Source organism: Artemia sp. Qi Xiang Cuo, chromosome 4 (assembly GCF_049724085.1).
Source record: "Artemia sp. Qi Xiang Cuo chromosome 4, ASM4972408v1, whole genome shotgun sequence".
NCBI lineage: Eukaryota > Metazoa > Arthropoda > Branchiopoda > Anostraca > Artemiidae > Artemia > Artemia sp. Qi Xiang Cuo.
The window spans coordinates 52,927,804-52,949,978 of NC_142797.1; the positions used below are offsets into that span (position 1 = coordinate 52,927,804).

The window sequence follows — 22,175 nt, forward strand, 5'->3', positions numbered from 1 at the left end:
CTCTGAGGGGGTTATCGTCCTCAAAGTTCTAATTTCTAAAACTTTCAACTACGTTGAACAAACTGCATATCCAAAAATTTTGATTGGACGTGTTTGGGGAAAAGGTGGGCGTGAGCGGCAGGGGGGTAGTTGCCCTCAAATCACTTTCGACTATTAAAAAGGGCACTAGTCCTTTGAATTTTCTATCGAATGAGCCCTTTTTCAAGTTTATATGACAAAGCTTTCAATAAAAACCTTATATGCCCCCAGGGCATAACTTACAACCCTTACCCTGTGGGCTGTGGGAAGAGTGGCATCCTCAAAGACATAATTTCTGGACCTTTCAACTACTTTGAACAAAATGGATATCTCAAAATTTTGGTTGGATGTATTTGGATAAATGGTGGGCATGAAGGGGTTTTAGTTGCCTTCCGATCACTTTCGACTATTAAAAAGGGCGCTAGCCATTTCAATTTCCAATCAAATGAGCCCTTTTCGAAGTTTCTATGACATCGCTTTCTATAAAAACCTTATATACCCCCAGGGCATAACTTACAACCCTTGCCCTGACGGCTGGGAGGGGGGGGGGGTTGTCATCCTCAAGGACATAATTTCCAGAACTTTCAGCTACGTTGAACAAAATGGCTATCACAAAATTTTGATTGGTTGTGGTTGGGGAAAAGGTGGGCGTGAGAGGGGGGTGAGTTGCCCTCCAATCACTTTTGCCTAATAAAAACGGCACTAGCCCTTTGAGTTTCCAATCGTATGACCCTTTTTTTGAAGTTTCTATGACAACGCTTTCTATAAAACCCTTATATGCCTCCAGGGCATAACTTACAACCCTTGCCCTGAGGGCTGTGGGGGAGTGTCCTCAAAAATATAATTTCTATCTGGAAATCAACTATGCTGAACAAAATGGCTATCTCAAAATTTTGATGGAATGTGTTTGGGGAAATGGTGGGCATAGAAGGGATGTTAGCTGTCTTTTAATAACTTTTGACTATTAAAAAGGGCACCAGCCACTCCAATTTCCAATCGAATGAGCCCTTTTCGGAGTTTCTGCGACAACTCCTTAGATACGAAGTACCCTGGTATAAAGGGAAAAAAATAAATAAATAATACATTGTGCCAACATCGTTCTTTACTTGGCAGGGCGATTGTGCTGCCTATGATTTGTAGGATTTAAAACGTACACGTGATGTAAATATTTCTTTATGGAATTTTCAAATTCAAAATCCTAAAAATTATTTCTATAACAATTTTTTGGTCATTTTGTTCCCTCATCCGGCTCGTTTGAGGGCGGCATTATATCGAATTCTTTTTGTAATATGTGAAAGTTCAAGATTTTCACTAAGGTGCCTAATACCATTCATTGCGAATAAATATAAGCTAAATGATAAAACTCAGATTGATCAATCCCAAAAATCTCAGCTGTATTTAAAGAAGCAATTAGTAAAGACTGTTTTTTAATGTTTATTAAAAATTATGATATTTTTGTTTGTGTTTTATGATTTGTATCCACAATGGGACGGCCTTTCATTCCCCTCTTGCCCAGCATTTCTTTCTTGTCCAGCATTTCTTTTTTCCTTTCTTTTCTTTTATTCCTAGTTTCCTAAGTTTTTGTTGTTATTGTTTTTTTTGTTAATTAAGTTAATTTTGCTATTATTATTATTATGACGAGTTGTTTTGTTTTGCGTATGTCCCATTATTTAAATACCCAATCTTACGAGCTCTGCTCTCGTTTGGGGGTTAATCTTTTTTTGTATTTTTATGTAGTTTAAATAAAGTTTAAGTTTGAGTTTTCCTAGATTGGGTAGTGCTCAAGGGCGCCGGCAGAAAATTTTCCCGGGGGGGGGGCAGACGCCAAAATAGCTGTGGGGGTTGGGGGACAGTTTAGTTGGTTTACAGCACCAATCTAAAACTTTACCCCGAAGAGGACGAATTTGCAATCAATTTAAAATTTTGATAAGCTAAGTGATTTAAAAGTATCAATAACTGTATTTTAGGCTTTCCATGTGCAAAAGAAGCAATGCCACACGTTGTCAATACTCGATTCAACCAAGTTTATTTGCTTTATTTGTAATGAAATTAGGCTATGTTTGGTGATCTGCAATTGCGTATCAGCTATAATGAGGAGGGGGGGAGTCATTGTTTAGGCGGGGGTAGGGTGGATTCCTAAAAAAGTACATTTTAGTGGACAAACTGTTTACTATTCATGAGGCTTTAAATAAATGTTGATAGAGGTAGGGGGGGGGAGTGGGAATTAATTAAAATGTTTCTCTATACAGCTCATATGTTACATTCCCATATCTACCAGCATAGAGGTAGAAAAGGCAAAGCAGGCCATCATCAGCCCCGCCATGAAATTTCTTTGGGGTGGCAAATACTGCTGGGAACTTTGTTTTCAGCAAGTTTAAATGGTAATATTTTTTCTTTTTTCTTTTTAATTTATATGAAGTACTTCAATGTATTTAAAAAAATACATGTAATGTATTTATTGATAAGAAAATCCTTTTGTAGAGGTTGTGACGGCTTCATTTATATAGAAGATCAAAAGTCTCACAGAATTTCATACCATACAAACACTAATACTCCTTTTCATCCAACCGAAATTCTTTAGTACTAATATTAGTATGGACTTTTAACCAAAATTGCTATTCATTGCCAATTTTTTAAGTGGGCTATATTCAAATTTTATCCAAAATCTAAATTGCAAATTTAAACGTAGAACGGTACTAATCAACATACAATTATTGATTTAAACATTTAAAAGTAATTGACCAGGGATTTAAGGGACCAGTATCTCAAATTATATCTTGGTTAAGCCTGGGTATGATTTGGAAAACAATCAGAAATTAAATTAAAAAAAACTTTTCAATTGAAAGCAAGGAACAGATTTTAAACCTATTTGAACAGATTGTTCTTTGCATGAAGGGGGTCGTCTCCTCCTTAGCTTCTTATTATTTACTGTGAAGTTTGGCCTTTTCCCAAATTTCTAAGAAAATTTGCAATTGGGAAAAAAAATTCAAAGCACTACAAAAAAATTTTAATGAGGAAGGTGTCGAGAAAACTCTAAAAAACGGAATTTTGATACCAATAGATATATCAAAAAAATTGATTTATTATGCTGATTCCAAATATATTAATTTCATTAGATTTAGTCTTACCTACGAGCCTGTTGTCAAATTTTCGAAAAAATAAGAAAAGACCCCCTTGAAGTCATATAATTTTAATGAAAACCACACCATTAGATTCAGCATGTCAAAGAACCCTACTGTAGATGTTTCAAACTCGTATCTGCAAAAATGTGGAATATTGCAATTTTTACCAGAAGAAAAATGACAGATGCATGTTAATTTGTTTTTTTTTTCCGGGGGTGATCGTATGGAGGGACCCAGTGGGCCTAGAACGTCAAGAGAGGACTCATACTAAAGGAAATGAAAAATTCTAGTGCTCTTTTTGAGTGACCAAAAAATTGGAGGGCAACTAGGCCCCCTCCCACGCCACTTTTTCCCCAAAATCGTCTGATCAAAATTTTGAGATAGCTGAATTGTTCAGCATAGTTGAAAAGCATAATAAGTATGTCTTTGGAGATAAAATAACCCCCTACAGCCCCTGGGGAAAGGTTTTTAAGTTATAAAATTTGCCCATTGTTTTATTTCTTATCAGGAAGTATGCATGCATTTTTTGGGTAGGGAGGGGAGGACAAATTTTGTGCTGGGAGAATTTTCAATGGAGATGATAGTTTCCAGGGGGTGAAATTTTAAGAGGAAATTTTACGCTGGGTGAATTTGCCAGAATTCATATATGAAGTTTCTTTATATGTCTTGCTTTCTCTTTACCAATTCAATTTTATGCGTGGGGATGTTAAAGGTAATTGTTTGCGGTAGATTTTCGCCATGATTGAATTGTCCAGAGAATATTTCTATGGGGAGGGGGATTTTTCCATGGGGGTGGAGCCAGGTATCCTTGCATTATTTAAAAGCCAATCAGAAATTTAAAAAACAAGTTTTTTTTGTTTAGTTGAAGTTTTTTCAACTGAAAGTAAGGAGCAACATTAAAACTTAAAACGAACAGAAGTTATTACATATATGAGGGGGGTTGCCCACTCTTCAACATCTCACTCTTTATGCAAAAGTTTAAATTTTGTCCGAATTCTTTAAAAAACGACTCCTTAAACTCAAGGGTCGTTTAATTAGAACAATAAGTAATTTTTTTTGAAGTGCCAAAAAAACAGTAGCGTGAAAAGCAAAGTGTTGAGGGGGGGGGGGGCCAACTCCCCTCATATATGTAATAATTTCTGGTCATTTTAAGTTTTAATGTTGCTCCTTACTTTCAGTTGAAAAAACTTGTGTCTTTTCTTTACTTAATGAAGCTTAGAGACAAATTATTTTCTAAACGCAATGGAAAAAATATCTCAATTAAAGTAAACGTGTATATAAATGAAAAAAGTAAGTAACTACAAAAAATACACAAAACAATGGTGTACATACAAAAATTAAGATATAAACTTCCAGCATTCAATTCTGTTGAGCAATGCTGAAGCGTTGGATGGATATTTTTTTAATCATATCAACAGTATTGAACTTGGTTATCAAACACCAAAATATTTAATGCCTTTAGACTCAGTGTTTATAAAAAGTAAAGCATTATCAAAGTAGTTTTGTTCAAAGTAAAACATTAAAAACTAAGATGAAGAAAATCAAATAAAAAATGTTTATTCAATATTTTGAATTTAATTTTAAATACCAAAAGCCAGTATATTTGACACCTTTATACTTCATAACTGTAAAAAAATTAAATCTTTTTCAAAATAACAGCTAGATAAACACAATCACCCCTGGAAAAAAATTTGATAATAAAACACAAAAAACGTATCCATTCAGGGGGGAAAATACAGAAATTCCCAGCATTCCATTCAGGGGAAACATTTCTGATTATAGTGGTTTCATATATCAGCTCATGGGTACTCTTGCAATGCAAGCAAAAGTTGACGGCATATTCTTACCGACATTGCCCCTTATTAAGTTGTTTTCATTGTGTTTTCTGTAATTATATGAACTTTCTTCTGTTCTAATAACTGCACTAATTATTAATAGACAACTACATATTTAGGATCACAATAAAAAGCTGATTCTTTGACTAAATGTACCAAATCATATAGAAAAAATGTTTGGGGAAAACTGGTTAGGGGTTACTCAGTTACAAATTAGAACTTATATTTTCCTTATTATGGGTCAAAATCTATTGGCAGGTAGTCAACAATGGGGCAACAAACATTTTGTCCATGGTTTATCCCTATTCTGCTTTCTTTCCTTTGGTTTAATTATAATTACTTTATAGTCCCAAATTTCCAGGGGGGGGGGGGGGGGCATGCCCCCTGCCTCCCCCTTACCAGCAACCATGGTAATGCTTGAATGTTGGAATTGTGTGATAGCATTGTAATAAACATAAATAATTGGGTGCATGTCAAATTCATGGGATGCACAGCATTAAGTTTGTAGCTACTGCACACATAAATTACATGGCCAGAGGGTTACATATGGAAAAATAAATACATGGTCAGAGGGTCAGTATGGTGGTTCACTTGCACAAGGGTTCAGTTACACGGGGTTTAGTTAAATGGGGTTGAGTTGCACAAGGGTTAAGCTGCATGAGAGCTCAGTTGCATGGTGGTTCAATTGCACAGTGGTTCACTTGCACTCTGGTTCAGTTGCACACTGGTGGTTCAGTTGTTTGGGGTTCAGTTACAATGGAACCACATCATCTACAGTTTCATCAATTTAATTAACTGTCTAGTTTATCCCTTTTGCAATCTTGTGCCTAGAGTAATACCTCAGCAATTGGACAGTGCCTGATTTCAGACATGTATTTTGTACACAAAAATAAAATAAGTAAATCACATTTACCATTATTTCGGAGTAAAATCATATTAGTCCCTTTTTTCTCTAACTTGAGACCTAAGAAATGTTACCCTAACAGCCTTGAATATTTAAATAGCTGTATCAGCCATATTCCTCAAACCATATGCATGCTATTTGTCATTTATTTATAAAATTACCAAATATAATTAAAAAAAAAGGTTTGTAACACTTTGATGACTTTGATTAACTAAGTATTGGATCATAAGAGTAGAACATTCAGTCACTTTCACAGTCATTAAGACAGTTTTCAATTGGATTTGCTTGCAAACTCCTTTAGACTTAGATTTAAATTCAAGTGACTGTGCTTGTTTTGAAGCCCCACCCCCCACCTTCCTAAATGAAAGTCCTGGATACAGCCCTGAGGATTATATATCAATTTCTACCACCTCCCTCCAATTGTCTTTTCTTTAGAGCTAATTCTGTATTTATCTGAAGATTCTTTTTAACAACTGTCTAAACACAAGGGCTGTTAAACTAGAATAAGAATTTTTTTTAGACACTGTGGTCAGTAACAACTCATTTGGTAGCAATTTGTTGAAAAGTGGGATAAATCTTAGAAAAGGGCTATTGATTCTGCTTTGACCCTCTAAATTGTTGAAAATCCAGATCATGTAGTTCTTTTTGATGAGGCAGCTTTAATATATGAAGCAAATGGCTTCCCACATTCTTTTTGGAGGCAATTGAAATTTTAAACAAATCAGTAAATAGAGACCTTGCTTTTAATAGAGATACAGGAGATAAAGTTTTTCTTCAGTTTAAATAAGATCATCTTTCCACACCTTTAATGAAAATTAGATCAGTAGACAAGCTAAGTCAATTGCTAAGCAAAGAATTCTTGCCCAATCTAATTGGTGAATAGTGGTAATTGGTTCTAATTGGTAATTGGTGAACAGCATACCATACATTAAATAGGTAACCTAACCTAGGTATCTTCCCCCCCCCCCCCAAACCCCCAAAAAAAAAAGTTTAAATATCATAATGCAATGAAAACCTTGCTTTGCATTGCATGACTCTACAGCAGTCTCTTAAATTAACCTGTCTCTTAAATTAATTTAGCTAATTTTTTGTGACTGGTTTCATTGCATTATATAAAAGAGTACATTTAATACTCAAGTACCCCTTTATCTTCACTTCTTTCCTTTGTTTTTCAAAGAAATTCATGAATTTCTTAGAACCTATGTTAACAGAGTATATACCTCCACCCCCTAATGTGCAAATATATAGCCTACTCAGAATTGCATTCTGAATCTAAACATAACTTTCATTTGCATCACAAATGAACTTTACCTCACCTCTAAATATCTTCAAATCAGGGTATACATTTGCACATCATGGTGGTGTGGTAAAGTTCATATGTGATTCAAATGATGGTTATGTTTAGATTCTGAATGTAATTATGGGTATATAATTGCACATTAGGGGAGTGGGGACATATACTTTGTTAATATATAGGTTCTAAGAAATTCATGAATTTCTTAGAAAAACTGGGAGAACAAGGAAAGAAGTAAAGATAAAGGTTCTTCTGCTGAAAAATATATTAACTAAAATTATTATGCATATTATGAAGTAAGAACTGTTATCTTAACATGTCTCCTTATGTGGTTGCCTGCTCATGCATCTAAACCATGCTTTTTTCTGTATGTTACCTAGGGTCCAAATGAAAGATTACAATTAAATTCAAAAATAGGCAGTCAAAATGCAGTTTTTGCACTTTGCTTCAGAGTTCCCTCATTTGTCTGAGATTCTATTGCAAAGAATTTTGCAGTGCATTCTTGTTTTAGTTTATAGTTTTACCCATATCCATTTTAGAGCAGTTGGTAATTAATACCTTAAGCTCATTGGCTAGGCTAATTTTGAATAGCCTAGGCCTACAAAAATCCTTAACTCTTTATTATAGGCTAACCAAGCCAATTCAAATTCCAAAAGTCTTGGAAGGGGGTTAGGTTAGGAAAATGAAACTTTCAGGGATGGGTCTATAGGCTAAAGTATGTCCCAGGAAGGTATTTTGAAGTACCCATCTCTACTCCTTCTCCCTTTAGAGTGTCCTGACCTTTGATTAACCCCTAAAAATCTGTGTGTTATAAAATTGAAACCTTGCAAAATAGATCTTCTGCTTAAATGAAGTACAACAAAAATGTTCTCAGCTTCACAAATTTGGTGAATCCCAAATTATAAAGTTTTAAAGATATGCAAATAAACTACATTTCCTAAATTTTGAAATAAAAAACATTTATATGGCTGAAAATTCTGCTCACATAACAGGAATTGTATTTTCAGAAAAAGAAACTTATAACTGAAAACTAAGGCAAAATGTTGTTTTGTCACAATTTTAATAGGTAGACTTTTCATTGATATATGCAATTCTTCCCAATTTTTCTTGGATAACAGGGTCTGAGGGTTTTAGTTTTAAATAATTTTGCTCAATTGGATACTGTTTTGTTTTTTTTACCCTACTTTAGCTTCTAGACCCATCCCTGAAAGTTTTATTTTCCTAACCTAACTGCTTTCTAAGATATTCCAAAGTAGGTAAAGTTGAATTTTACCGTTAGATAGTTCATGTTTTAAATATTCACATCAAAATTCCCTGTGGACTTTCTTGTAGGTCTAGCTAGGAAGGACAATGTAAAGCAATCAAACTTGGCCTTACTAGAAAATAAAGACAGATGTGTAGTTTAGAAATAAAACGGCAAATACATACTTGAGCAGTAACGAATTGAATACTGGGACCTTGTGCCTTCTTGCGGTTGGAAAAAAAAGATTTTTTTGACATTTTTAAGATTTGAAATTTTTGGCTTTCTTCTCGATAATGCTGTTGAAACAATCAACACCATCTTTATGTTTTAATTAAATAGCATTATTCCGTCCTAAAGGCCTGTTTTATTAAGAAGGCGTCATTCCTTACCATTCGTCACTTTCTATGTTTGAGTAAGGAATGATGTTAGCTTTAGTTACCTGCGGAGGAGTAGGCAAGCTATTCTTCCTTTGTTTAGAAATAATTCCTTCCTTGTTCAGTAAAGTTACGGAGTGATAAGAACTGGCTAAATCAGCAAGTCCTTACCATTCACTAGCTCAATTTAGGGGGAAGGAGTCATTCCTTACAAGTCCTTAATAAAACAAGAAACCATTCAATTGGAATGACTCTCTATTAGTATAATAAGTCTTTAGTCATAACTATGACTTGTAAGGAAGTAGTTAATCAATTGGAAGTGATGCCCTTTTTCTTCAGCCTTTGTGCAGGTACACATAATATTTATTACCAAATACAGCCACCGATCCTTTGTACGAAAGAATAGCAAAACTCTTAGCATGAGGGGTGCTTTAAACCACCTAATACTATCATGTAAATGTAATTCTTACTTCATACTAAACAAATTCTTGCGATAAAAAGTCATTAGGGCTTCTAATCTACATTCCAATCAGCTCTCTCCTCTATTGAATATTATATAGTTCAATATTATCGCTCCTTAATAAAAAAAACAAAAAAAAACAAATAAATAAACACGCACCTGTTATAAAATTCCTTAGAAAAGAATGTACATAGGAAATGGAAACTTCTGTACTAGGTTCCTTATACGTGCTGAATATGATCATATAATTTCTTCAATACTACACCCTATTTAGGGATTTGGTTTTAATTTTCTTTTAAATTTCCTATTTTTACAGATTTTCAAGAACATCTTATGGATGATTTTAAAATCTTTGAATGTTAAGAATCCGAAAATCTTCTTAAATCCAAATTCTTTAGCTGTCAAAATTGGATTTTATGGTGTTTTGGTCACAATAGACAGATGATATGCTTTATTTACAGTTCGTTACTACGAACTATTTGATGCTTGGTGAAATAACTCTCTTATTGTTTTGATCTCTACCGATGCTAAATTGGCATTTTGTCAACATGTTTTTCTAACGAATTCTCCTCTAAAAGAATAAATATTACTTTCTTAAAAATTATTTTGGTATTTTAGCCTTCTCTTAAGAAATAAAAAAAAACCTAAGAGGTTATCTTTTCAGTGGCCATTTTATTTTCGAAACGTTGTCACGCAAAAGTTAAACTTTGGCAAAAAAAAAGGCCAGGACATTGAGGGAGAGAGCTCGCCTCATATTTATATTACACAAGATATAATATTGAAGACGAAGAAAAATCAAGCAAAAAATAAGTTTCACAGAGTAAAGAAAAGGGTGGCCCTAAAACTTACAAAGAAACGGATTTTGTTGCCTGAAATCGGTTTTGCCGAATCTGTTTTCCAAAAAAAAACGAGAAAAACAAATTTGAAAATTTTGACAGTTGTATCTCAAAATCGGCTATAACTAGAGCGTTCATTTTTGTTTCAGAAAAGAAAAATTGCTTACATCGTTGGGCGTATTTCTATTGTCCTGAGGTGAGCCTTTGAGGAGTTTTACGAACAAATGTAACAAAAGATCAGTGGAAGGTCTCATTTAGCAATAAGCTTCTTGGAATTTCAGGTTTTAATCTTTCGAGACAAAGGCTACTTTGGGACAATCTGTGATTTCAGCTGGAGTACTAGGTACCTCAGCTTTGTTAAAACTTTTAACACGACTTCTCACATATGCCACATCTACTTTTGGCATGAAACAGTAAAGCGATTCAACGTTTTTTACTTTTACTGTTGGAAAATTAACTACTGTGCTAAGAGGTACAGGAGGCAGCAGCCTTTCCACAACATTCAGTACTGGCACATTGGGCAATGACCTCCTTAGGCTAGCCTCTGGTGCAATCAGCTCTACAGAAGGAGTAGTATCCGCAAACGAAGTTTTATAGAACACCCTTTTGGATAGTCCTTACTTGAACTGTAGTAACTTCACCTTTGAAAATGGCAATAAGCTAAAATTGACTTCCTGAATAGTAGCCAGGCTCAGAATACTTCATTGTTATACCCTGGACATGTGAATGCTTCTTCAGGATGTCTCGCATCATGTAGCTCATTATTTGGTTATAATTTTGCGGTACACATGAATCTGACCATATACTTTGGTTCAGTAAATCAGCATTTTTCGGAAAAACGGACCATGCTGTATGTGACTCGGCAAAATCGCTTTAAAGAAATCAAAAAATATACAATTTGGCAAAGTAAGACTGCAAAAGAGAGGCAGTTAGAGATTTTTCAAAGCAATATCAATTAAACTATTCGAAAGAGATTTTTTTTTTTTACATAAGATAGCGTTTGTAATTCAGTTCTGGCAAAAATTGTCATTTTCAACAAAACCGCTTTCAGCGGACAATTTATCCATTGAATAAGGAGGCAAGACGTCTCCTAAATACCGCGCTTTACGTTAAGGTCTTACTTTTTTCCATCACTGCTTCAGGAAAAAATGTTCTATTAGAATAGCAGTTTGATGAAACTTTTTTTCACACTCCTTTGAGTATTGTGCTTTTGCACTTGCTTTAAACAATAAAATCATATTTAAGGGTTTTTACAAAATCATTTGATGAACAAAACACCTACAATGCCAAAACGGCTATACATTTTGCACTTCAAAATACAGTTACCTTACATTAGACTTATATCCAGCCACGTCTCCATAGGCCCCCAAGGTATCGAGAAAGAGACGCCAATATTCTCGTTGATTTGCTACTCCAAGTATGTATTGCCCGAGGTTGGATTAACGTGTATAGTATACGTAGATCTGTCTGGTCCGTTCGTCACTGGGTGTTTCTGGGTCTGACGCTGCGGGGTCAACACGGTGGTTGCTAGCAGAGCGCAGCATTAGGTTGGCAAAGGTTACTCATACGTAGTACGTGGATACGGTATCTCGATCCGTCAATCGACGATCTCTTATGACATCTGTCCAAAAAAGCTGGCTCTTCTTGTCACTGAATTGTTAACCTCTACTGCCAGTTGATGTTAAAGATTCTTCCGAGACATGAGTTTTTGAAAACAAGCATTTTTTTCTCTTGTTCCTGGATCAGGTTCCAGGTTCCGACAGCGTAAAGTAAAACTGGTATAGCATTGCTATTAAAAAAATCGCATTTTGAGCCATGAAGAGATGGTCGGGGACCACAAGCTTTTTCGCAGTCTATTGAAGGCTCCATTAGTTTGGCAAATTCTTGTGAAGAGTTCTATTGTGGTCGATCTAGTGTTTTGCATTATGCTTTCAAGGTATCTGAAATGAACAATTTACTCTATATCTTAAACTCCAAATGTGATGCTCAAGGGTAAGTCTGTGGTAGCCATATATTTTGTTTTCTCAGCATTTCTTTTCAGAGAAATGCGGATCAGAATAGTTACTTTAATTGTTTTCACTAATATTCGGTCTTCCCTGAGAGACTTCCCATTTTTCAACTTCTTTGGTAGTGCTGTAATTTTGGTGGATGACGGATTATCCGTATTGATGTTCCAAGCGAACAGCAGTGTAGCTGGAATCTCTGGTGGGTTGCCTAAGAAAGAAAATAGGCTCCCACCTATTACAAAGACATTGAGGAGTGCGAAACCGATCAGTAGTTCTCCATTTCATTTTGCTAGACCAGGTCATGCTTGCCAAGAACCTGTGGGGAAACGGTCGATCATTCCGTGCTTTCGTGTGAAAGTCTCTTAGAAAACGTGCGATGTTATGCTATGGTATGTCATCGACTACGCAGTTGGGGGCTCTGTACAATTCGTTCTTTGATTCGTCAAGTACATTATTGGTAGGTTCATAGAATATTACCACTGACAGTTACGCATGAGCACTTAGGAAGTGGGCCTTCAGGGTTCTAGGTGATATCGGAGTCCACATCAACGGAGTTTGAGAGGTTTGTTCTGTCATCATTAAGGCAACTCCGTATTCATGTCTTTTTGGGGTCCACTGTAGTTAATCATAACTCTTCGTTCAATTTGTCTGTTCCAAAGTCTAGCCATCAAGCCTCCGACAGAGCCAGAAGCTCGAAGTGATTGTTTTGCAATGTTCTCAGCACTTTCTCAGTCTTTGACAATTGAGAAATTGTGTGGCCATTCCAGAAACATAACTTAAAAGTATTGTTTCGCATTCATGATTTTGTCCGTGAGCCCACGATAGTCGCAATAGAAAAGGACATCCAATCCAGATGCTTCGTTTCGGGGGGGGGGATCAAGGGGGAAGGCAATTGCCCCCCCCCCCCCAAAAAAAAAACTATTATATAGCCCATGCCCCTTGACTATCCAGATATGGACACCTCTTACACTTTTTTGATATTTGGAAGCTAAATCCTTTTTTTCACGCTAGTTCAAAGAGAACAAATTCTATCAGCTGAATTTCAGTGATAAAAATGTACATATACATTTAACGATTTTTACGAAAAGTTTGGTAATTAATTTAGTTTTAATTTTGGTGGATTATACGTCATAACATTAAGTTTTACAGATTTTAATGAAATAAACTAATTATTGGAGTCTTCAGTAAAACAGAGACGTTGAAAACAAACAAAAATTAAAATACTAAAACAAAACTTGTCTACATAATTATACTGCCCGCGCTTTTTATATGTTCTAAGCATTTTTTGCTTTAGAAACTAGCAAATTAAACCGCAGCACTTACAGCTGTTATAGGCTTAATGCAATTATATAAGTTTGGCGTCGCCATTACCTCATACGTTGGTATATCTATTAACAAAAGCTTCTCCGGTTTCTCAATACAAAAAACGGGGTTAAGACACCACAAATCCTCCGAAAAACGTTTTCACAACGATCCAATTCCTCTCACATGGCCGAATCAAATCAGTTTCTGTTTTGTGGTACACAGGGTTAAACGGATAGACACTATCCAAGGTAGTTTCTTTGGTTTAACATATAAAACATTTTTTATTTAGTAGAAAAGAAAATGAGTTTATAGTTTTGTTCGTGTATGAGCCTTGTGTTTAGTAGGCCATATAATTATTTGTATTTTAATGGTTTAGCTGCGGTAAATCCAGTATTTGGGTATGGATAATACCTTTCATAAGTTTATATTTTATAAATTACATAAGGTCATAACAGCTTGGCCGTATAGACCGTCATTACATAAGGTCATAACGCCTAGGGCGTATAGGCCGTCATTACATAAGGTCATAACGCCTAGGGCGTACAGGCCGTCATTACATAATGTCATAACCCCAGGCGTTCAGGCCGTCATTACATAAGGTCATAACGCCTAGGGCGTATAGGCCGACATTACATAAGGTCATAACCCCAGGCGTTCAGGCCGTCATTACATAAGGTCATAACGCCTAGGGCGTATAGGCCGTCATTACATAAGGTCATAACACATAGGGCGTATAGGCCGTCATTACATAAGGTCATAACGCCTAGGGCGTATAGGCCGTCATTACATAAGGTCATAACGCCTAGGGCGTACAGACCACCATTACACAAGGTTAAAACGCCTATGTCTTATAGGCCTTCTGGCAAGGGATAAATTGGTCTGGAGATTGCAGCTCAAATTAGTCCAAGCATCTAATTATAAAGATTTTATAGTTGGATAAAATTATGTATTTATAATATCGTAATTATTTAAATAATCACTACATGATGAAATGAAAAATATGAAGTCACAGATTGTTTGTTTACAAAATGACGGAAGACCCTTTTCCGAGCGTGACCACACCTCCAACACTAATAGGGGTGAGGGCCCCTCAACAACGGCCTCGAGAGACCGAGAAGATATAGGTGATGGCAATTCTGAGAATGAGGACAATAATTCTTTACATTTCGATGACGAGCAGTCGATGGTAGACACCAATCCCGGAACATATGACAAGATCTCTTTGGCAGAGTTGCTAGACCTTGTATACGAAGTACTGGGTGACACCATTTGCCCCAGGCCTACCATTACCGTCCAACAGCCTCGCTCGGCAGCAGAGCTGGTTCTGGCAATTGAGCCATTCAAGAGAACACAGCTTATCACGTTACCTTTCTTCCCAATGCTGAAAATCTTCATCAAGCAGCGCTCAGAAAAACTGCAGTCAACAACAAAGAATAAGTCATCCTCAGAACGTGGTACTTTCTTCGATCCTCTCGACATACCGGGCCGAGCGAAAGCTTACAAATGTCACGACACACCTTTAGCTTCACAGGCGCACGCAATTCTTTGTTTTGGACTTGCACTCTTTGAGTAAAACTTCCCCCTTTTCCTTAGTTTTTACCCCTTTTTAGATATTGGCAGCTGACAACCCTGGTGGTACGCAAAAATCATGGAACAAAACATTACATAAGTGAATTTTTGTATCTTATTTGTAATTATTTGTATTTTAAGCATTTGGGCGTGTTAAACCCAATATTTATGGTATGGTATAATACTCATTACACAAGGTCATAACACCTAGGGTTTACAGGCCGTTATTACATAAGGTCATAATGCCTTGGGCGTACAGACCGGAATTACATAAGGTCATAACATCATTAGGTGTACAGACTACCATTACGTAAGTTCATAACACCTTGGGTATACAGACCGTCATTACATAGGGTCACAACACCTTGGGTGCACATGCCGTCATTGCATTAGGTCAAATCACCTTGGGTGTACAGACCGTCATTAAATAAGGTCATAATGCCTTGGGCGTACAGACCGGCATTACATAAGGTAATAACACCTTGGGTATACAGGCCACCATTACATAAGGTCATAACGCCTTGGGAGTACAGACCCTTATTACATAAGGTCATAATACTCTGGGAATACACACCGCCTTTATATAAGGTCACGACGCCTTGGACGTACGTACCGTCATTGCATATTATTGTAACGACTACAGCGCTGGCCTACAGGTCTGTTCTGGCATGGGGTAAGTTTTTCTGGTGATTAGAGTTGAATTTACTTCCAGCGTCTAATTACAAACTCAAAACGTAGTACTTTCTTTGACCCTTTCGGCATCCCGGACCGAGCGAAAGCTTACAAATGTCAAGACGCATTTTCAGCTTCACAGGCACCACGCATAAACCCAAAGGTCATTTTGTTACCATCAACTGCATAAGTAGAGGACATAAGTAGAGCACAGTTCATATCAGTTGACAAAAAGTCATTCTTGGCCTTAGATTCTTCCACACGAGTGACTCTGAGCATGGTATCATACAGTGACCTCACGTTAGGTACTGTCATAAAGATGTTAAAGGCAGAGAACGTCTCTCCTGACACTATCCCAAAAACTGATACAGTTCTTGGATTCTGTTAATAGGTGTCAGCAGCATCTTTCAAATATTTTTTCTAGAGCGTACTCAAAATTGATATTTATGAGAAGAGATACTGTCTCGAACTCAATTCCTGACTTGTCTCAGGAGATTAGGAATAAACCGAGATTATTATCTCTGGAAAATATTTCATGTTTTCCGCCCACTTTAAGGACCTAACTCACAGAATGAGGTTAGGGTTCACTTTCAAAAACAAAATCTATCAGTTCAAAGTGCCATCGTGAGCTATGGCCATATTCAAACCATCCAATTGCATGCTTACATGAACAAATAGATTCTGCAGAATTACCAAGTCATTAGTGCAGAACAATGTAAAGACCATTATGATTCTCCAGCACAGACTTGGGTTCATGCTGAGCGAGAAATCAGATGATTCTCCTGCACAGACTTGGGTTCATGCTGAGCGAGGAATCAGAATTGCAACCTATGCGACGGATCATATTTCTCGGGTTTCTGGTAGACCTGGAGGTAAGGAGGGTGTACCTAACCCCGGAAAAGATTCAGAACTTGATACATGCAATCAAGGCAGCTCTGGAAAAATCACATACCTCAATAAGGCAACTGATGAAGCTGATTGGACTCATCAACGCGGGCTCAAGAGCAATTCCTTTCAACAGACTACATCTCAGGAACTGTCAGTTACTAATGCTCAGATTGTGGGACAGGTCTTGGAACAACATAGATTTAAACATCCTAATTACAACAGAGATAAAAGAGGCATTTTCACCGTGGCTGAACAAAGATTGGCTGAGTCAAGGCCTTCCTCTCAAGCCCCCTATTGTTTCCAAAACAATATTCACCGACAGCTCAACCTACGGACGGGGTGGCTATCTAGAGGACCCACATCTATCTAGAAGATGGCTATCTAGAAGACACTTCGGGGACTTGGTCTCCAGAAGAAAATCTCTTCATATACTTTGCCTCGAGAGGAGAGCCGTAGCCAACACAATCAAAGCATTTGCGGAGGAGCTAAGAAACGTGGTAGTCATGGTAGCGACAGACAACTTGGCAGAAGTCAATTATATAAACAAAGAGGGCGGAACTCATTCTTTCTCCCTAGAGGAGGCATTCATAAAGCTCTTCGAGATTACGATGGCCCTGAACGTTCACTTGAGGGCAAGGCACATCACCGGGTCACTCAATCTAGTAGCCGACACACTTTCACGAGAAGGAAAAGGTCTGCCCACGGAATGGAGTCTATACGAGAGTGTCTTCAGAGCCCTGTCAAAAGAGTACGGATTGCCAGAAGTCGATCGATTCATGACTCGATTGAACCGGAAGATCGACGTATATTTCTCACCAGTTCCAGATTCTCTTGCGATCGGCCCAGATGCCCGTGTCCGCAATTGGTCGAACAAACACAGCTATGCCTTCCCTCCATTTTCCCTGATCGCACAGGTTCTGGAGAAGGTTCGAAAGTCTGTGAACTGCCCAATAACGCTAATTGCTCCGTGATGGTCTCTCCAATCTGGGTACACGAATCTTCTCCACCCGCTAGTAGATTTGCATATGCCCCACGATGATTAGTCAGATGTCCTCAGGTTGAGTGGACTTCGCCACCCAACATTAATGAATCTAAATTTAAATTGTTAGATGGTATTGAACATGGAATCAAAAAGAGGCATTTTTCTAAAAAATCAGGCCGTACAATTGCCTGGCCCAGCGACGATCTACAATTGAATTTTTGAATGGAAAATGGCAAGTGTTCGTGGGTTGGTGTAGTGAAAGGAAGATTAATCCTCTCGAAACCAGTACTCAGGCAGTTGCAGAATTCATGACATATCTAAAGACGGGTCGAAACCTCACACTATCAACGATAGAAGTTTATAAAGCAGCAATACGCGGAACGCTAGCTCTAGCTACAGGAACAGATATCAGCAAAGATACTTGTTTGACGAAAATGATACAGAATTTTTGGCACGAGTCACCGCGGACACAACATGATATTCCTGATTGGGATCTTGGCCTTGTTCTAAGGTATTTTAGAACTTCACGATTTCTTGATATGTGGAATACTGATATGAAAGATCTTACTCTTAAAACAGTATTCATTACTGCCATCGCATCTGGTCGTCGAAGGAGTGAACTTCATGCCTTGTCCTTCAGTAGAGCACAATTTTCGGATAATTCAGTAACTCTCAGGTTTCTCCCTTCGTTTAGACCCAAAACCGTGAAGCCTCATGAGATACCTTCTCCTATCCTTCTTCCCGCGCTAGATGTAGATCCAGCTTTGTGTCCAGTGAGAATACTATCGGCCTACACACAGCGAAAGGCTAACGTAGCGGTCAGAAAAGGGAGAAAAAAGTTCTTCATTCCTTTTTCAAAAACAGCACCACGAGAGGTGGCAGCTTGAACCATTTCTTCTTGGATAAAGCAGGCCATAACTATGGCATATGAGGCAGCAAAAGAAGAGTGTAGAAAAGGGAAAACACACGACTCAGGATCCCTGGCGGCGTCATGGGCGCTATCAAAATCAGTACCACTTGCTGATATAATGAGTGCTACTGGCTGGTTTTCGCAGACTACCCCCAGGCAACACTACCTTCATGAAATAGAAGATCGAACCGATGCTCTACATTTCGTTGCGGTTTAGACAGTTTTATAGTTTATACATTTGAATATTCGATTTTGAAACTAATTTTTTATATTAGTTGATTTATGAACCCCTCCACCACATCGGTTGGAATCTAAGCTTTTGTTAATAGATGTACCAACGTATGAGGTAATGGCGACGCCAAAACCGAACTTTCGAATGAAAGTTCAGTTTGGCTAGCCGATACTTACCTCATACGTTGGCACATAGAGTCCCTCCCTCCTCCCCGCTCATAGAGAGTTAAGGAATTATAAGGGATTTAGTTCAAAACAGAAACTGATCTGATTTGGCCATGTGAGAAGAATTGGATCGTTGTGAAAAAGTTTTTCGGAGGATTTGTGGTGTCTTAACCCCGTTCTTTGTATTGCAAAACCGGAGAAGCTTTTGTTAATAGATATACCAACGTATGAGGTAAGTATTGGCTAGCCAAACTGAACTTTCATTCGAAAGTTCGGTTTTTATTTATTATCATTTCATTATCGGTTTGTATAAAACAAAACCATTTTCTTGTGCAAAATATAAACCTTTTTTGTACATTTCTAGAATAATTTTTAATACAGATAATGTAAGAATAATATGATTGGAATGACGGTTTTGATCCACGGAATCTTAAAGCAAATGAAAACGATTTCTTGCAAGATGTAGAAAAATTGCTAACCAGCCTGGAGACGACACAACAAAATACCAGTCAAAAAATTACTCGAGTTTTATTGAGCCACACTACAAATTACTGCCCTGCAACAAAATTAACATCAAACTTGAACGGAAGAAGATGAATTCTCAATTCGTGAATTAGATATAGGAAAAATTAAAAAACACAATTCAAAAATATCCACGGCGATTTTTACAATTTGTTGTTTGGGTTCTTGATACCTGATTCCTCTGTGGCCAGAAACGGGCGTAAACGCCTTTACGTTGCAATTTGCTTGCAGTTGAGGCGGTTTTCGTTGCATCGAATGCACTGTAAAGGATTAGTTGTTTGTAAAATATAGTCACTAATATCAGTTAAATTCTTCCAAATTGATAGCTAATGTTGCTAAGATTTTATTAGTGATAATGGCCTCTGATCATTATCACTAATGCATATTTTTGCATGCAACAAAAATAAATTTTTATTTACATTCCCGTACAGCCTAATTAAGACACTCGCTGATCTTGACACAGCAAACAGCTCTAATTTTATAAAGCCAATTCGATAGCCGAACTGAATTATTTGTTATGATATAATGCGAACATAATAAGAATATTATAAAATTTTGGCTATATTATTTATGTTTCACTGCAAACTTTTCTCATGGGTTTCTTCAAAACACATAACAATCATCGCTTTTTTCTCACTAAAATATAAATGAAACTATACGTGAAATTGTTTTTTCTATATCGGGGACCTTGTTCGTCTAGATGATTGGGACTTAAAGGGATGGATCTACAGCCACAAATACCTAGGTAAAAATTTATTTTGTCTTTCATTGACCAGAGAAAAAATCAATTTTGCACCACCCCTACCCAATCATTATCGTTCTACATCCACATGTTCTCTATTTCAGCCCCCCCCCCCCAGAAAAACAAACAAACAAACCTTCTTCCGAACTATCCTTTCTAAACGTCAGACTGGGTCTACATCTGGATCTGATCTACCTCTTCTCCATATCTCGAAAGTAAAAATCCCTGTGAAACCCCCACTTGTCAAAAACAAAACTAGCCCCCCCCCCCCTCACAAAAAAATATAGCACTTTGTCGACCAAAAGGGTCAATTCTAACTTGCGAAAACAATTAACTAGAAAAATATATTCATATTCTTCTCACAATAACGTAGTCTTGAGTGGCAAAGTGAGAGGTCCTAGAATGTAAGGGTAGTTTTGTCGGGCGAAGCCCGACAAAAGTCGCTATCTTTTGGTGCGAAGTGAAGCTTCTGGAATTTTTCTTCGGGCGAAGACCAACGAAACTTATTATTTCATGTGTGCAAAGTCGACAGAAGCCCATTGGCCCCCTAAAAAATGACTAGTCGAGTAGAGCCCTACAAAACTTGGTATTTTGTCGGTCTAATGTTTAGTCATAAAAAACTTCCATTGGGCGAAGAACAACAAAATTTACTGCTTCATCTACACAAAGTCAACAGAAAACAATTGCTCTCACCCCCCCCCCCCTAGAAAGCGACTTTTTGAGCCAAGCCCTACAAAACTTGGTTTATTGTCGGTTCAATCTAGCGTCTGGCTTTCGTCGGGAAATGGACTACAAAATTTTTTGATTCATCTGCGAGAAGTCGACAAGAACTTAATATTTTGTCCGTCCATGACTGTGTCATAAGACTTCCCATGGCCAAAGACAACGATATTGCTTGCCCCATCTGCGCGAAGCAGACAAAAACTAATTGGCCGCCTGGAAAACGACTTGTCAGATGGAGCCTTGCAAAATTTGATATTTTTCAAGTGTCGGTCAGCCGGGTCAATTCCATTGGCTCTAGTGAGAAAAAACTCGTTAGGAAATGTTGTTTCCAAAATATCGGAAACAGCTGACATATTTTGCTAATACATGAGCCCATAGAATTGCAAGGTTATACTAAGCTTATTTAGAACTAGACCTCTCTCTCTTATTCTCAAAAGCATAGGACAAATCATATAACTGAGGGTATGAAGAATTAAAACTGCAAGGGAGAAAAACACTTTCTATTTCTAGATTCGAAAATTTTGCTGCTTTGCGACATTATACTTATTTTAAAACTTTATTTGATAAGACAACTAAAAAAAGAAGGCATGAAGCCCAGTAACCTGGGTTGTGTTGTTACTCCGAAAGAAAATTCTGTAGTACATACAGACGTCGATATAAATGCAGACCTACCGGTTTGTCAACACTGAGGAAAGTTTACAGGGAATCAAGTTCTCAGTAATCTAGGAATTGCAATTTGAATTAGTGCGATACTGCATTTAAACCTGAAAGGACGCTTGGAGAACTATTTTATTTGTTTAGATCATCAGCACATGAAAACGTTTGCGGAATGAAGGAAAAGATCCAGAACTAGAAGAAAGCTTGTGGGTGAAGTTTGTGTGAAAGAAAAATAAAAGGTATTACGAATTTCAAAATGATTACGGCCAGGTAGCCCAAAGAAAACTATAAAAGGCCCTGCTACGAGCAAACTTATCTCGAACAGCAAGATAGATTAGTGCAATTTAAGTCAACAGAAAGCTTAGTCTGTCTTCGGTGGTGCCTCCTGTTTTAGTGCTTCGCAGTCGCCGCCACCTCATGTCTCACATCCTGAGGCTGCTAAAGATGTTTATCACAAAATTTCCGCAGATGTCCTAGTTTTATGTACATGATTTGATAGGATAGACTCCCAAAGTCTCGGCAGAATCTTCTTTTTAAGGAGAAATTTGATCAACGAGTGCCAGTTTGTGAATGGTCAGTAAACCTTAAAAATTTTTATTGAAACACTCAATAATTTGTTATTTATAAACGAGGAAATGATAATAAGATTAGGGATAACTAAAAAAAATTGACCCTTAATTTCTAATTATATATAATCAGAAAATCAGTTATCCAGAA

General features: G+C 37.2%; 1 protein-coding gene across 1 annotated transcript in view; it reads right to left on the minus strand.

Moving 5' to 3' along the window:
* wapl (cohesin release factor wings apart-like) overlaps positions 1–8,703 on the minus strand; it is a 92,712-nt gene extending 84,009 nt beyond the window's left edge. Inside the window, exon 1 of the mRNA XM_089088398.1 lies at positions 8,602–8,703. Within this exon, the coding sequence (XP_088944524.1) occupies positions 8,602–8,673 (72 nt within the window). The 5' untranslated portion in view covers positions 8,674–8,703. The remainder of the gene's footprint in view (positions 1–8,601) is intronic.
* Between the last annotated feature and the right edge of the window lie 13,472 nt (positions 8,704–22,175).